This window comes from Tribolium madens, unplaced genomic scaffold (genome assembly GCF_015345945.1).
Source record: "Tribolium madens isolate multiple individuals breed KSU strain unplaced genomic scaffold, Tmad_KSU_1.1 Scaffold_11;HRSCAF=98;Tcas5.2_LG3b, whole genome shotgun sequence".
Classification (NCBI taxonomy): Eukaryota; Metazoa; Arthropoda; class Insecta; order Coleoptera; family Tenebrionidae; genus Tribolium; species Tribolium madens.
Window position 1 is genome coordinate 4,490,482 of NW_025400975.1, and position 17,565 is coordinate 4,508,046.

Sequence of the window (17,565 nt, forward strand, 5' to 3'; positions counted from 1 at the left end):
TGGGTAAGAGGAACTGTATTTCTTACCTAGTGGTGTTTCCTGTGTATGTTCTAGGGTGTGTACTTCTGTAATGGTTTTTGTGGTTGTGTGATGTGTCAGTCTGGGAGTAATACGTTGTGGTATACCAGGTGTTTGATCGAAGTCTGTGACAGTTTCGAGTTGAAGTGGTTCTGTGAAATTGTTGTCGGACGTGTAAATATTTACGGTTACTTGTGGCAATTTGTCATCTTCTTGAACGGTTATAACTTCGGTTATTTCTGGTTTACCGTCTTTCTCGCGTTTGGTGATTTGTTTTTTAACTTTCTTCTTTTTGACCTTACCGTCGACTACTTCCTCAGTTATCTCAACTTTCTCCGGAATTTGTTCCGTTGGTTTAAGTTCGATAAATTTTGGAGGTTCATCCGGAACCATTTCGACAATCGTTATTGTGGTTTGTGGTTCGTTGTCACCTTCTTGAGTAGTTTCCACATTGGTTATTTCTTCAATTGGACCTATCTGTTTTTTAATAACCTTTTTCTTTGTAACTTTTTTAGAGGGTTTGCCTTGTTGAGTTGTTATTTCAGTAACGGTGACTTCTTCAGGGTATTCTACTATAGTGGGTTTAGCGGTTTCAGGTTTCTTTTCGTCAGGTTTATATGGTTTAAGTATTTCTTCCACTAGTGGTTCAATAACAGAACTATCGTGTAAAATAGTAACGACAGAAGTTTGTGGTTTCTTATCGTCTTCTTCAATTGTAACAATTTCTGTTATTTCCTGCTTACCGTCATCTACGTCTTTCTTAATTACTCTCTTTTTGGTCTTTATTTTCTTCTTCTTACCGTCAACAAGTTTTTCTTCAATATCAACCCTTTCTAATTCTTCAACTGGTTTAGCTTCAGTTATATCTGATACTTCTTCAGAAACAATTTCTTCAATTGTGACAGTAGTTTTAGGCAATTTTTCTGGCTCTTCGACAGTTTCAATTTTCGTTATTTCTTGCAGGGGACCGATTTGCTTTTTTATAGTTCGTTTTTTGGTCACTTTTTCAACTGGTCCTTTTTCTGTGATAACCTGAGTTACTGTTACTTCTTCCGGTAACTCTACAGTTAATGGTTGTATTTTCTTCTTCTTTGTTTTTTCAACTTCAAAAGGTTGAATAATTTCAAGCGGAAGATCTGTTGAAGAAACATCATGAGATTTAATGACAATTGTTTTAGGTTTTTTATGATCTTCTTCAACAGTAACAATTTCTGTAATTTCAGGTTTACCATCAATGTTTTTAGTTATTCTACGCTTTTTGATTCTCTTAGTTTTAACTTTGTCACCTACTTTTTCTTCAAAAACTTCAACCTTTTCTACTTCTTCAACAGGTTGAGCTTCAACTAATTCTGGTGTTTCGTCGGAGATAATTTCTTCAATTGTAACAGTGGATTCAGGTTCTTTACCTTCTTCTTCGGCTGTTTCAATTTTGGTGATTTCTTGAATTGGACCAATTTGTTTCTTAATAATTCTTTTTTTAGTAACTTTTTGTTTTGGTCCTTCTTGAGTCACAATTTCAGTAACTTTGACCTCTTCAGGCAATTCAACAGTAATGGGTTTAACCTTTTTAGGTTGTTTTTTACCAGGTTCGAAAGAAATGAAGGATTCTTGTTCAAGAGGTCCTTCAGAAGAAATGTCGTGAATGAGAGTAGTAACTGTAGTTTGAGGTTTCTTATCGTCTTCTTCAACAGTCACAATTTCTGTTATCTCTTTTTTACCATCTTTATCTTTCTTTATGACTCGTCTTTTGATTTTCTTTTTCTGAATCTGTTCACCTACCACAGTTTCAATGACATCGACCTTTTCTGGTAATTCCTCAACTACTGTACCTTCAGCTAATTCAGGAAGATCTGCAATAAATTCATCAACAGTGACTGTTGTTTCAGGTTCTTTACCTTCTTCTTCAATAGTTGCAATATTAGTAACTTCCTGAATTGGCCCAATTTGTTTTTTAATCACTTTCTTGGTAACTTTTTTCTTGACTGGTAAGCCTTCTTCAGTTTTTACTTCACTAATTTTAATTTCTTCGGGCATTTCAATTACAGTGGGTTTAATTTTTTTCAATTTTGTTTTATCAGGTTTCAATTTTTCTGTTTCTTCTTCTAAAGGTTCTGTGGAGGAAGTATCATGAATTAACATAGTAACAGTAGTTTGTGGTTTCTCATTATCTTCTTCAACTGTAATAATTTGTGTGATTTCCTGTTGGCCATTATCTTTATCTTTTTTGATGACACGTTTTTTAATTTTCTTCTTTATAATTTTTCCATCCACAACGTTTTCGACAATATCGACTTTTTCAGGTAACTCTTTTACGACTGTTGCTTCTTCTAGCGGAAGAGACTCATCCGCAATAATTTCTTCAACTGTAACAGTGGTTTCAGGCTCTTCACCTTCTATTTCAGCCGTTTCAATTTTTGTTGTTTCTTGAATAGGACCGATTTGTTTTTTAATTACTTTTTTAGTAACTGTTTTCTTGACAGGTTTTCCTTCTTTGACATCAACTTCTGTAACTTTGACTTCTGGAAGTTCTACAATAATTGGTTTAATACTCTTTGGTTTCTTCTTTTTCAGCCTTGGGAATTCAGAAGTTTCTTCAAAGGTTTCAAGTGGTAACAAATCGTGAATCAATGTTGTAACAGTGGTTTGAGGTTTTTTATCGTCTTCCTCAACAGTAACAATTTCTGTAATTTCTTGTTTACCGTCTTCGTCTTTCCTAATGACACGCTTTTTAATTTTCTTCTTCTTAATTTTTCCACGTACGACTTCTTCAACTTCTTCAACTTTTTCCGGTAATTCTTCTACAACTATAGCTTCTTCAAATGGAAGAGATTCTTCGGCAATTACTTCTTCAATTGTAACAATGGTTTCAGGCTCTTTACCATCTTCTTCAACTGTTTGAATTTTAGTAACTTCTTCTATAGGTCCTGTTTGTTTCTTAAAAACTTTCTTTGTAACGGTTTTTTTAATAGGTTTTCCCTTTATTGCGGTAACCTCAGTCATTGTGACCGTTGGTAGTTCGACAACAGTTGGTTTAATTTTTTTCGGTTTTGTGATTTCGGATTCGTAAGGTTCGGCAACTTCCAAAGGTTGTGTTAAAGTATCATAAGTTGTAACAGTGGTTTGAGGTTCTTTACCCTCTTCCTCAACTGTAACAAATTCAGTTATTTCTTGTTTTTCACCTTTATCTTTTTTAAGAACTCGTTTCTTGATCTTCTTTCTTTTAATTTTGCCACCGACTATTTCTTCAATAACATCGATTTTCTCTGGCAATTCTTCAATCACATTAGCTTCTTCATAAGCAAGTGGTTCGTAAGCAAGAATTTCCTCAATTTTGACTATTGTTTCTGGCTCTTTGCCTTCTTCTTCGGTAGTTTCAATTTTGGTGATTTCTTGCACATCACCTTTCTGTTTTTTAATTAGTTTAGTTTTCACAACTTTCTTAACAGGACCTTTCTTTGTTTTTACTTCTGTAACAGTGACTTCTTCCGGTAATTCAACAGTGACAGGCTTGACTTCTTCCGGTTTCTTCATTTCAGTTTTAAACGGTTTTACAATTTCTTCTTTGAGTTCTGGAATATTGTGCAATTTGGTGACAGTGGTTACAGGTTTTTTGTCGTCTTCCTCAACTGTAACAATTTCTGTAACATCAGGCCTGCCATCAACAACTTTTTTAAGAATTCGTTTCTTGATTTTCTTTGTTTTTACTTTATCACCCACTTTTTCATGCATCACTTCGATTTTTTCGTGCTCTTCAATAGGTATGATTTCAACAATTTCAGGAGTTTCGTCTGAAATTAATTCTTGTACAGTAATTGTGGTTTCTGGTTCTTTACCTTCTTCTTCAGTTGTTTCAATTTTAGTTATTTCTTCAATTGGACCTATTTGTTTCTTTATAACTCTGGTTTTTGTAACCTTCTTTTTAGGTCCTTTTCTAGTTTCTACTTCTGTAACTTTAACCTCTTCTGGAAGTTCAATTACATTTAGTTTAATTTTTTTCTTCGGTCTCTTTTCAGGTTTGAATGATTTTGTTTCTTCTTCCAAAGGTAGCAATGAACTAGTTTCAGCAATGAAAGTTGTAACAGTTGTTTCTGGTTTCTTATCTTCATTTTCTGTTGTCACAATTTGTGTAATTTCCTGATTTCCATCATCATCTGTTTTCTTAATTACCTTCTTCTTGATTTTCTTCTTTACAAGTTTTCCTTTAACAACTTCCTCAATAACTTCAACTTTTTCAGGTAGTTCTTCAATAGGTTTAGCTTCCATAATTTCTGGAATCTCATCAGCTATTATTTCCTCAGTTGTAACTGTTGTTTCTGGCTCTTTGCCTTCTTCTTTGGCTGTTTCAATTTTTGTTATTTCTTGTATGGGACCTATTTGTTTTTTGATAGTTCTTACTTTCTTAACTACTCTCTTAGATGGTCCTCTTTTTGATTTTTCTTCGGTTACCGTTACTTTTACCGGAAGTTCTACAATTGTCGGAGTAACTTTTATTGGTTTACGTTTTTGAGGCTCAAGAGGTTCTGTTATTTCTTCAGTCAAAAGTTCATTAGAAGAAACATCATACACAAGTGTTGTAACACTTGTTTGGGGTTCTTTATTATCTTCTTTTGTGGTAACAATTTCAGTAATTTCTTGTTTACCTTCAAGATCTTTCTTCACTACCCTCTTTCTAATTTTCTTCCTTCTGATTTTTCCTTTAATTTCTTCTTCAACTATTATTTCCTTTTCTGGTAACTCCTTAACAGGTTGAGCTTCTATTATTTCAGGAATTTCATCCGCAATTATTTCTTCAATAGTTACTGTACTTTCAGGTTCTTTGCCCTCCATCTCCTCAGTTTCAATTTTTGTAATTTCTTGCATTGGACCGATTTGTTTTTTAATAACTCTTCTCTTTTTAATCTTTTTCGTTTTGTTTACTTCAGAAACTTCAATATCTTCCGGAAATTCTATCGTAAAAGTAGTAGTTTCATCGGGTACTATTATAGTCGCACTAAGTTCAGGCTTTTCTTCATCTTCAACAGAAACAATTTCTGTTATCTCTTTCTGTCCTTCATCATCTTTCTTAAAAACCCGCTTTCTGATCTTTTTCTTTTTGATTTTACCTCTGACTTCTGTTTCTATTTCTTCAACTTTTTCTGGAAGTTCTTCAATAATTACTCCTTCATAAAGCTCTGGAAGGTCGTCAGAAATAATCTCTTCAACGGTAACTAATGTTTCCGGTTCTTTTCCTTCAATTTCGGTGCTTTCAATATTAATAACCTCCTCAATGGGACCAACTCGTTTCTTAATAACTTTCTTTCTAGTAACCTTTTTCACAGGTTTACCTTCCTCGGTTTTCACTTCAGTAACTTTCATTTCCTCAGGCATTTCAATCACAATTGTTGGTACAACTCTCTTTTCTACTTTCAGTGGTTCCACAAGTTCTTCTATCAGTGGTTCAATAGTTGTCACTATTGTTGTTTCTGGTTTTTTATCTTCTTCTTGTACCGTTACGATTTCGGTTATTTCTCGTGTATTATTATCTAAATCTTTCTTAAGTACTCTCTTTTTTACTCTTTTCTTTCTAGGCTTATTGTCAATTATTTCTTCAATAACTTCCTCTTTCTCGGGTTCTTCCTGGATGTATGAGACTTTTGGTATTCTAAACTTAATTTTATCTGATAGTTTGACAGGAGTGACCTCATCATCTGCATCTTTCTTCCAAGGTTTCAGTTTAATCGTTTCCGGTTCTTCCTCCGGTTTAGGTTTTTGTTTATACTTCAATTTAAGATCCTTTTCTTCATCATCAGATTTTTCTTTTGGTTTTCCTTTGATTATTTCAATTTCTTCTGTTTCAGGTTTAGGTTTATCTTTCTTTTTAGGTTTATATCTACCTTTTTTATGATCCTTTTCGCCTGTGTCCTTTTCGTAATCGAATTTTTCAGGTTTCTCTAACTCAGTTTCGGGCAAATCAATATCGTATGGTTTAAACTTAATCTTGTCACGTTCTTCGTCTGGTTTTTCAGATTTTGGCACTGATTCTGGTTTTGATTTTGGTTTTGGCTTTTCAGGCTGTTCGGGTACTTCTTCTTTGAGTTTTTCAGGGATTTTCTTAAGTTTAACTTTTTCAAGCTCATTGTCATCGACAGGTACTTTACCTTTACCGATTTTAAGCCCTTCGGGTTGTTCTTCCTCTTCAGCTGTAGGTTTAGGTTTTCTTTCATACTTATCCTTTGGTTTATCTTTGTCCGTTTTCACTTTTTCCAGAAGTTTGGTATCTTCCGGAATTTCCAAATCGGGAATAAATTGTTCAATATCTTTTACTTTAAACTTTTTGCGTTTTAGTACTTCATGTGCTTCTTTCACATTTCGTGAGAGTTCTCCGTGATCTTTTAGGTCACGTTTGCGTTCAGTAATGATTGGTTTTTGTTCTTGTTCTTTTTCCGGAGGGAAAGTAACTCGTACTATTCTGCTAGTAAGACGAATTTTTGGGAAAGTAACTTTTTGTGTTTGTTTCTTTGGTATTGCTTTAGGTTTTTTCAATTGACTAAGAAGTGGTATTTCTTCTTTTGTAACGATTTTTACTTTAATCGGCTCCATTTTAATAATTTCTAATTTCATAGGTACAGGCTTTGCTTTCTCAACATCATGAGTCTTGGGTTTATCTTTTTTTGCCTTTTTAACTTTCTTCGGCTTTTGCGGATATTCTTTTACAGTAACCGTTTGTTCAGGAGGTTTATCATCTTCAAGTACGGTCACAATTTCAGTAGCTTCAACTTTTGGTCCCACTTTTTTTATTAACGTTTTCTTTTTTGTAACCTTTTTCTTTGGAGTTTTATCATTAGTGCTAATTTCAATAACCTCAACATTCTCCGGTAACTCAGTTATTGGTACTCCTGGCTGCTGATAATTTTTGTCATCTTCATCTACCTCTTCAGTAGTTACAATTGTTTCAGGTTTTTCTCCTTGTTTTTCAGTTATTTGTATTTTCGTAATTTCAAGTTTGTCACCTTTTTTCTTTTTGATTGTACGTTTCTTGATAGTCTTCTTAACAGGTACTCCTTTCTTATCGACTTCTTCAACTTGTAGAACTTCTTCCGGCAATTCTGTTGCAGCAAACTGAGGTATTTCAGTAATTTCCCCTTCAGGGAAATCAGGAAGTTCATGAGCTATTGCTTTTTTTAAGAGTTCCGTTCTGATCATATCTAAAACCTCTTCAACTTCAATTGGTTCTTCATCTTCTTTTTCGGCCAAAGTTGGTACAAACAGAATTTTGTCTTCAGGTTCTTCTTTTTTAGGTTTTTGTACTTGTTTAACTTTCTTCTTTTTGGACTTAAGCGGTGCTTCTGTTTCCTCCACCGTAACTGTAGTTTCAGGTTGTTTACCCTCTTCTTCTACAGTTACAATTTCAGTTTTTTCTTCTTTATCATCTTTTCTTTTACAAATAACTCGTTTTTTAATTTTCTGTTTCTTTGTTTTACCATCAGGAGTTATAGTTTCGACAATTTGAACCTCTTGTGGCAACTCTTCAATGAAAATGCCTTCCGAAGGTTTTTCTTCGAATTCTAGTATGTTTGCAGGAATTTCACTTTCTTCAACAGTTACAGAAGTTTCAATGGGTTTTCCTTCTTCTTCAACTGTTACAATACTTGTATCTTCCTGTTTACTGCCTTTACGTTTTCTGATTTTTCTAATTTTGACCGTTTTCTTCTTAGGTTTACCTTCTTTTGATACCACTTCTGTAACTTTAATTTCTGTTGGTAATTCCTCAATATAAGTAGATTCTTGTGGTAAAATTTGTGTTACTTCTTCAGGCACGTCTATCTCTTCAACAAGTACAGAAAATTGTGGTTTCTTTCCTTCTTCTTCAACTGTCACAATTTCGGTATTTTCCTGTTTGCTACCTTTGCGTTTTCGTATTTTTCGAGTTTTGAATATTTTTTGTTTGGGTTTTCCTTCCAAAGTTACTGTTTCAGTAACTTTAATTTCTGTGGGTAATTCTTCCAAAAACACTGCTTCCTCTGTTTTCATTTCGGGTAATTCATGAACAAATTCTGGAACAGGAATTTCTTCCACTGTTACAGAAGTCATTGGCTTTTTGCCTTCTTCTTCCACTGTTACAATTTGAGTTTCTTCTTGTTTACTACCTTTACGTTTTCGTAAACGTCGCACTTTGACGATCTTCTTTGAAGACTTTCCGTCTTTTCCAATTATTTCAGTTACTTTAATTTCAGTAGGGAGTTCTTCAATTATAGCAGGTTGTTCAGGTATTGGTTCAACTTCTTCAGGTATTAGTATTTCCTCAATTGAAAACGTTGTTTGTGGTTTCTTACCTACCTCTTCCACTGTTACAATTTTTGTTTTTTCCTCTTTGTTTCCAACGCGTCGCTTAATCTTTTTCACGATAGTTTTTATTGGCTTACCTTCCTTACTTACCGTTTCCGTTACAGTTACTTCCACAGGCACTTGCTCAATAGGTTTTTCAGGCTTAATGGTTTCTTCCAATAATGGAATTTCTTCCACAGTTACAGTTATGTCAGGTGGTTTGCCTTCTTCATCCACTGTTACAATTTCGGTTTTCTCTTGTTTCAAACCTTTCTTTTTCTTGATTTTTCTAGTAGTAACTTTCTGGCGTTTGCCGTCTTTAGTTACCGCTTCTTTGACTTCCACTTCTGCAGGTGTTTCTTCTACAAAATCAGCACTTTTATATTCAAGTGCTGGTATTTCTTCTAATGCTTCTGGTGCTTCAATTTCCTCAACTGAGACGGTTGTTTGAGGCTTTTTACCTACTTCCTCCACTGTTACCATTTCAGTTTTTTCAACTTTATTACCTATACGCTTTTTGATTTTCTTTACAATTGTCTTTTTCGGCTTACCTTCCTTGGTCTTAGTTTCAGTGATTTGAATTTCAGTTGAAACTTTTTCTGGTTCAGGTATCTCTAATTCTTCAACAGAAACAAAAGTTTCAGGTATTTTACCTTCTTCTTCTACAGTTACTACTTCTGTTTTTTCTTCTTTGTTACCTTTACGTCGTCTGATTCTCTTTACTATAGTTTTTCTAGGCTTACCTTCTCTAGTTACTGTTTCACTTACCTGTACTTCCACTGGTACTTTTTCAACATAATCAGCTTCTCGAGGTTTCAGTTCTTGTTCTTCTGGAATTTCAGTTACAGAAACTTCCATTTCAGGTTTTTTGCCTTCTTCTTCTACTGTCACAATTTCTGTTTTTTCTACTTTACCTTTTTTACGTCTACGAATTGTTTTAACAACTTTTCTTTTAGGTTTACCCTCTTTTGTTACGGTCTCCGTTACTTGGATCTCACCAAGTAACTCAACAATGTGGTCTACTCTTTCAGGTTCAACTATTTCTGTTTCTAGTTCTTCAGGTACTTCGAAGTCGTCGTAAATAACTGTTGTTTTAGGCTTTTTCCCTTCTTCTTCTACTGTCACAGTTTCGGTCTTTACCTCTTTACCATCTTTACGTTTCTTTATTTTCTTTGTGATTGTTTTCTTGGGCTTACCTTCCTTAGTTAGTGTCTCCACTACTTGTATTTTGGTAGAGACTTTTTGTGGCTGAAAGTCAGGAATGTCTTCGATTGTTTCTGGTATTTCTATTTCTTCAATCAGAACAGTGGTTTCAGGTCTTTTACCTTCTTCTTCTATTCTTGTTACTTTCGTTTCTTCTATTTTATCATCTTTGCGTCTCTTAATTTTCTTAACTGTTGATTTCTTAGGCTTACCTTCTTTTGTTATGGTTTCAGTAACGAATACTTCAACAGGTAATTCTTCAATGTATTTTGGTTCTTCAGGTTTAATTTCCGGAATTTCTTTCACTTCTTCGGTAACGTCAATTTCTTCGACTGTAACGGTTGTTTCTGGTTTCTTACCTACTTCTTCTACAGTTACAATTTCTGTTCTTTCTTCTTTGCTACCTTTACGTCTCTTCAATTTTCGAACAGTAGTTTTCTTAGGTTTACCTGTTTTAGTTATGGTTTCGGTAACTTGCACTTCAGCAGGAAGTTCTTCAATGATGTCTGGTTTGAATTCTTCGATTTCTTCGGGAACTTCAATTTCTTCAACTGCAACTGTTGTCTGTGGTTTTTTGCCTTCTTCTTCAACTGTTACGATTTCTGTTCGTTCTTCTTTATCACCCTTACGTTTCTTTATTTTCTTCACAATAGTTTTTCTTGGTTTATCTTCTTCAGTAATAGTTTCTACTATTTCAGTAGTTGTTGAAACTTTTTCACGAAGTTCTTCTGTAGCCTCAGGAATTTCTATTTCTTCAATAAAAACTGTACTTTCAGGTTTTTTGCCTTCTTCCACAACTGTCACGACTTTTGTTGTTTCTTCTTTATTGCCTTTACGTTTCTTGATTTTCTTTGTAACTGTTTTCTTTGGTTTGCCTTCGTCGGTTATAGTTTCTGTTACGTACGTTTCTGTAGTAAGAAGTTGCTCTTCCGGTATTTCTTCAGCCACTGGAATTTCCTCTACTGTAACTGTTGTTTCAGGTTTCTTACCTGCTTCCTCCACAGTTACAATCTGAGTTTGTTCTTCTTTGCCACCTTTCCTTTTCTTAATTTTCTTTATAATTGTTTTTTTCGGTTTACCTTCTTCGGTAATGGTTTCTGTCACTTCAGTTTCAGTTAGAATTTTCTCAGGAATTTCTTCAGTTAATTCTTCAATTGGGATTTCCTCAACAGTTACAGTTGTTTCAGGTTTTTTGCCTTCTTCTTCAACAGTTAATATTTCAGTTTTTTCCTCTTTGGCACCTTTGCGTTTTTTAATTTTCTTCAAGATTGTTTTCTTTGGTTTACCTTCGTCAGTCAAAGTTTCAGTAACATGCATTTCAACAATTTCTTCTTCAGGTTTCTTTTCAGGTAATTTGTGAGCTATTGCCTTTTTCAGTAGTTCCGTCTGAATCATTTCTATGACATCCCCTTCTTCTTCCTCCTGTTTCTGTACTAAAGTCGGAACAAAAAGTATTTTCTCCGGTTCTTCTGTATCCTCTTTGGGTTCCTTTAGTTTTTTAATTTTCTTCTTAGGTTTTTTATGTGCAGGCTCTTCAGGTTGTAATTCTTCAGGCCTTTCATACTCTTCCACCGTTACAGTAGTTTCAGGTTTCTTACCTTCTTCTTCAACAGTTACAATTTCTGTCTTTTCTTCTTTGTCTCCTTTACGTTTTTTGATTTTTTTCACTATTGTTTTCTTAGGTTTGCCTTCCTCAGTTACTGTTTCAATTACGTGTGTTTCAGTAGAAACACTTTCAGGTTTAAATTCAGGTAATTGTTGTATTTCTTCTGGAATTTCGATTTCTGTAACACTTACTGTAGTACTTTGAGGTACTTGGAAGGGAATTTCTTCAACTGTAATTGTGGTTTCCGGTTGTTTACCTTCTTCTTCAACAGTTACAATGTTTGTAAGTTCTTCTTTGTCACCTTTTCGTTTCTTAATTTTCTTTACAATAGTTTTCCTAGGTTTCCCTTCTTTGGTAACTGATTCAACAATCTCAGTTTCAGTTGATACTTTTTCAGGTAAAATTTCTTCTATTGCTTCAGTTAATGGTATTTCTTTAACCGTAACTGTTGTTTCAGGTAACTTGCCTTCTTCTTCAACAGTTATAATTTCTGTTTGTTCTTCTTTTGCACCTTTACGTTTTTTGATTTTCTTTATTATTGTTTTCTTAGGTTTTCCTTCTTTGGTAACCGTATCAATAACTTCAGTTTCAGTAGATACTTTGTCAGGTATTATTTCTTCAGTTGCTTCTTGGAACGGAATTTCCTCAATTGTGACTGTAGTTTCCGGCTTTTTACCTGCTTCTTCTACAGTTACAATTTTGGTTTGTTCTTCTTTGTCACCTTTACGTTTTTTAATCTTCTTAATTACAGTTTTCTTAGGTTTACCATCTTTTGTAACAGTTTCTATAACTTCAGTTTCTGTAGATATCTTTTCGGGTTTAAACTCAGGGAGTTCTTCAACTCCCTCCTCAACTGGTAATTCTTCAACTGTAACTGTAGTTTCAGGTTCTTTGCCTTCTTCTTCAACTGTTACAATTTTAGTTTGTTCTTCCTTCTCTCCTTTACGTTTCCTTATCTTCTTGATTATAGTCTTTTTAGGCTTACCTTGTTTAGTAACAGTTTCAATTACTTCAGTTTCTGTGGAAATTTGCTCTGGTTTAGTTTCTTCAACTGGAATTTCTTCTACAGTAACAATAGTTTCAGGTTTTTTACCTTCCTCCTCTACAGTGACAATTTCTGTGTGTTCTTCTTTACCTCCTTTACGTTTCTTAATTTTCTTTACAACAGTCTTTTTAAGTTTACCAGTCTCAGTTACAGATTCCGATACGTAAGTTTCGGAAGAAAGAGTTTCAGGTTTAAGCTCGGGTATTTCCTGTACTTCTTCGGGAATATCAATTTCCTGGAGACAAACTGTTGTTTCGGGTGTTTTACCTTCTTCCTGAATTGTTACGGTTTCAGTTTGTTCTTCTTTTCCTCCTTTACGCTTTTTAATCTTTTTAACAATAGTTTTCTTAAGTTTGCCTTGTTCCATTACAGTTTCCGTCGCATGTGTTTCCACAGTTTCTTCTTCAGGTTTCTTTTCAGGAAGTTCATGTGCCAGAGCTTTTTTAAGAAGTTCAGTTTTAATCATTTCAAGAAGATCCTCATCTTCTTCTTTCTTTTTCTGTGCTAATGTAGGTACAAAAAGAATTTTCTCAGGTTCTTCTTTCTCCTCTTTAAGTTTTTTAGCTTTCTTTACTTTTGGTTTTTTGTGACTTTCTTCTATAGTTTCTGGTACACTTATTTCTTCCACTGTAACTGTAGTTTGAGGTTCCTTACCTTCTTCTTCAACAGTTACGATTTGTGTTTGTTCTTCTTGCTCTCCTTTGCGTTTTTTAATTTTCTTTATAATTGTTTTCTTAGGTTTACCTTCCTCAGTTATTGTTTCACTTGTATGCGTTTCGGTAGAAACTGTTTCTGCTTTGAATTCCGGTATTTCTTCAACTGCTTCCTCAACCGGGATTTCTTCAACTGTAACTGTAGTTTCAGGCTGTTTGCCTTCTTCTTCAACAGTCACGATCTGAGTCTGTTCTTCTTTACCACCTTTACGCTTTTTAATTTTCTTAATTATGGTTTTCTTAGGTTTACCTTCTTTTGTGACAGTTTCAATTACTTCAGTCTCTGTCGAGACCTTTTCTGGTCTAAATTCAGGAATTTCTTCAACTACTTCTTGAACTGGAATCTCTTCTACTGTTACTGTAGTCTCTGGTTTTTTACCTTCTTCTTCAACGGTTACAATTTGGGTTTGCTCCTCTTTTCCACCCTTTCGTTTTTTGATTTTTCTTATTACGGTCTTTTTAGGTTTACCTTCTTTGGTTACTGTTGTAATTACTTCAGTTTCTGTTGAAATTTTTTCTGGAATTGCCTCAACCGGTACTTCTTCAACTGTTACAGTCGTTTCAGGCTTTTTGCCTTCTTCTTGAATAGTTACGATTTCTGTTTTTTCTTCTTTTTCTCCTTTACGTTTCTTAATTTTTTTCACAATAGTTTTCTTTGGTTTACCTTCTTCAGTAACTGATTCGGTAACAAAAGTCTCAGTCGAAATTTGTTCAGGCTTGAATTCAGGTAATTCTTCCGTTGTTTCCTGCACAGGTATTTCCTCTACTGTAACTGTTGTCTCGGGTTTCTTACCTTCTTCTTCAATTGTTACGATCTGTGTTTGTTCTTCTTTTCCACCTTTTCTTTTCTTAATTTTCTTAATAATCGTTTTTTTAGGTTTTCCTTCTTTTGTAATAGTTTCAATTACTTCAGTTTCTGTCGAAATTCTTTTTTCAGTTGCTTCTTGGAGGGGAATTTCTTCAACTGTAATTGTAGTTTCCGGTTTTTTACCTGCTTCTTCAACAGTTACAATTTGAGTTTGTTCTTCTTTTCCTCCTTTACGTTTCTTTATTTTCTTTATTATTGTTTTCTTAGGTTTACCGTCCTTGGTAACTGTTTCAACAACTTCAGTTTCTGTAGATAGTTTTTCAGGAATTATTTCTTCAGTTGCTTCTTGGAACGGAATTTCTTCAACCGTGACTGTAGTTTCCGGCTTTTTACCTGCTTCTTCTACTGTTACAATTTTGGTTTGTTCTTCTTTGTCACCTTTACGTTTTTTAATCTTCTTTATTACAATTTTCTTAGGTTTACCATCTTTTGTAATAGTTTCTATAACTTCAGTTTCTGTAGATATCTTTTCTGGTTTAAACTCAGGGATTTCTTCAACTCCCTCTTCAACTGGTAATTCTTCAACTGTAACTGTAGTTTCAGGTTTTTTGCCTTCTTCTTCAACTGTTACAATTTTAGTTTGTTCCTCCTTCCCTCCTTTTCGTTTCTTTATCTTCTTGATTATAGTCTTTTTAGGCTTACCTTCTTTAGTAACAGTTTCAATTACTTCAGTCTCTGTGGAAATTTTCTCTGGTTTAAATTCAGGAACTTCTTCGAGAGCTTCTTCAACAGGAATTTCTTCGACTGTAACTGTTGTTTTAGGTTTCTTTCCTTCTTCTTCAATAGTAACAATTTGGGTTTGTTCTTCTTTTCCACCTTTTCTTTTCTTAATTTTCTTGATTATTGTCTTTTTAGGTTTACCCTCTTTTGTAACCGTTTCAATCACTTCAGTTTCTGTAGATATCTTTTCTGGTTTAAACTCAGGGATTTCTTCAACTCCCTCCTCAACTGGTAATTCTTCAACTGTAACTGTAGTTTCAGGTTGTTTACCTTCTTCTTCAACTGTTACAATTTTGGTTTGTTCCTCTTTCTCTCCTTTACGTTTCTTTATCTTTTTGATTATAGTTTTTTTAGGCTTACCCTCTTTTGTAACAGTTTCAATCACTTCAGTTTCTGTGGAAACTTTTTCTGGTTTAAACTCGGGTATTTCTTCAAAAGCTTCTTCAACTGGAATTTCCTCAACTGTAACTGTTGTTTCAGGCTTTTTGCCTTCTTCTTCCACAGTCACGATCTGTGTTTGTTCTTGTTTCTCTCCTTTACGTTTTTTAATTTTCTTTATAATTGTTTTCTTAGGTTTACCTTGCTCAGTTATCGTTTCACTTATATGTGTTTCGGTAGAAACTGTTTCTGCTTTGAATTCCGGTATTTCTTCAACTGCTTCCTCAAGCGGGATTTCTTCAACTGTAACTGTAGTTTCAGGCTTTTTGCCTTCTTCTTCAACAGTCACGATTTGTGTCTGTTCTTCTTTGCCACCTTTACGCTTTTTAATTTTCTTAATTATGGTTTTCTTAGGTTTACCTTCTTTTGTAACAGTTTCAATTACTTCAGTTTCTGTCGACACCTTTTCTGGTTTAAATTCAGGAATTTCTGCAATTGCTTCTTGAACTGGAATCTCTTCTACTGTTACTGTAGTCTCTGGTTTTTTACCTTCTTCTTCAACGGTGACAATTTGGGTTTGCTCCTCTCTTCCACCCTTCCGTTTTTTGATTTTTCTAATTACGGTCTTTTTGGGTTTACCTTCTTTCGTAACTGTTGTAATCACTTCAGTTTCTGTTAAAATCTTTTCTGGAATCTCTTCAACTGGTACTTCTTCAACCGTAACAGTTGTTTCAGGCTTTTTGCCGTCTTCTTCTACAGTAACAATTTCAGTCTTTTCTTCTTTTTCACCTTTTCGTTTTCTGATTTTCTTTATTATAGTTCTCTTAGGTTTACCCTCATCTGTGATAGTTTCTACGACTTCTGTTTCTGTTGAAACTTTTTCTGGTTCAAATTCAGGAATTTGTTTTATTTCTTCTTCCGGTATTTCAATTTCTTGAACGGCAACTTTAGTTTCCGGTTTCTTACCTTCTTCTTCTACTGTCACAATTTCAGTTTGTTCTTCTTTACGTCCCTTGCGTTTCTTAATTTTTTTAACTGTTGTTTTTTTAGGTATACCTTCTTCGGTAATTGTTTCAGTAACATAAGTTTCAGTAGAAACTTGTTCTTCAGGTTTAAATTCAGGCAACTCTTCAACTTCTTCAGGCATAACAACCTCTTCAACAGTAACTGAGGTTTGAGGCTTTTTACCTTCTTCTTCAACAGTGACAATTTTAGTCCTTTCTTCTTTCTTGCCTTTGCGTTTTTTAATTTTTTTGATTGTTGTTTTAACGGCTTTCCCATCTTTTGTTACACTTTTAACCACTTCGATTTCAGTGGATACTTTCTCGGGTTCAAATTCGCGTATTTCTTCTATTTCGAGTTTCTCGTCTTCAATAGTTTCAACAACCTCTTTATCTCCGATCCTTCGTTTAATCTTTTTAATTATCTTCTTTTTATGTTTCTCTTCGATCTCCGGTTCTTGGGGCTCTTTAATTTCTTCAACTAAAACAGTGGTTTCAGGTTTCTTCCCTTCTTCTTCTACGGTTACAATTTTAGTTTCTTCTTCTTTGTCACCTTTGCGACGCCTAATTTTTTTAACTACTGTTTTCTTAGTCTTACCTTCTTCAGTTACACTTTCCGTTACATGAACTTCACTTGGTAGTTCTTCCACATATTCAGGTTTAATTTCTTCAACAGCTGGCAATTCTTCAACTGAAACTGTAGTAACAGGTTCTTGACCTTCTTCTTCAACTGTAACAATTTCCGTATTTTCCTGTTTTCCACCTTTACGTTTCTTGAAAACTTTTCGTTTTACAGTCTTGGTTTTGGTTTTACCATCTGGCGTTGTGATTTTCAGAATTTGTGTTTCAATGGGTGTTTCTTCTATATGTGCTATTTCAGGTTTAAATTCAGGAATTTCTTCTAATTCTTCAGGCACTTCGATTTCTTCAATCGTGACAGTTGTTTCAGGCTTTTGTCCTTCTTGTTCTACTGTAACTATTTCAGTATCTTCCTGTTTGCTACCTTTACGCTTTCTGATCTTTCTTCGCTTGATTATTTTCTTAGTGACTTTTCCATCCACTTCTTCTTCGACTTCTTGTACCTCTTCTGGGAGTTCTTGAATGATCGGTTTTTCTTCCTCTACAACCTGTGTGTCTTCAATCACTTTTTTCTTCTTAATTTTCTTCTGAATCTTTACAGTTTTTGTTTCGGTGTCTTCAAGCACTTCTGGTTTTACCTCTTCTTCAACGATTTCTTCAATAAGAGGACTTTGTTTAATTTTTTCTGTTTCAGGGGCAATTTCATCCAAAACTTCTTCAATGATAACATCACCTTCCTCTGCTTTCTTATCGCGTTTTTTGATAATAGTTTTTTTAGTAATGATTTGAGTGGTTTCATCACTATCTGGTACAGATTTAAATTTGGTAATAATTTCATGTGTTTCCTCTGTATGGAGCTGAGGTGTGTCATCTTTTTGGATAATTGATGTGTGTTGCTCTGCTTTTTGGGTTAGAGATGTGGTTTGTGTAACTCTGGCTCGTGTTTTGTGTGGTTCTGTTTCATCCAACGGACCTGTAATTGACAGTTGTGTTTACATAAAGAAGAACATTGTGTGCATACTTTGTGTTAATTGTTTCGTGTTTGCTTGTTTATAGGAGTAATGTGAGATGTTAGAGGTTTAATCTTTTCTTTTAGGCACGGTCCACCTTTTATCATGGTTGATTCAAAT

At 34.3% G+C, this 17,565-nt stretch overlaps 1 protein-coding gene across 15 annotated transcripts in view; it reads right to left on the minus strand.

Annotated features, from left to right (window-relative positions):
- The window catches only part of LOC123005391 (titin), a 124,081-nt gene that overhangs the window by 12,379 nt on the left and 94,137 nt on the right, over positions 1 to 17,565 (minus strand). For 11 of the 15 annotated variants that reach the window (XM_044399242.1, XM_044399127.1, XM_044399119.1 and 8 more), the window contains one exon: positions 27 to 17,408. The exons of 3 other annotated variants lie outside the window; for them this stretch is intronic. In XM_044399242.1, coding sequence (XP_044255177.1) covers positions 27 to 17,408 — 17,382 coding nt within the window. The remainder of the gene's footprint in view (positions 1 to 26; positions 17,409 to 17,565) is intronic. One more of the 15 variants, XM_044399173.1, reaches the window with a different exon arrangement.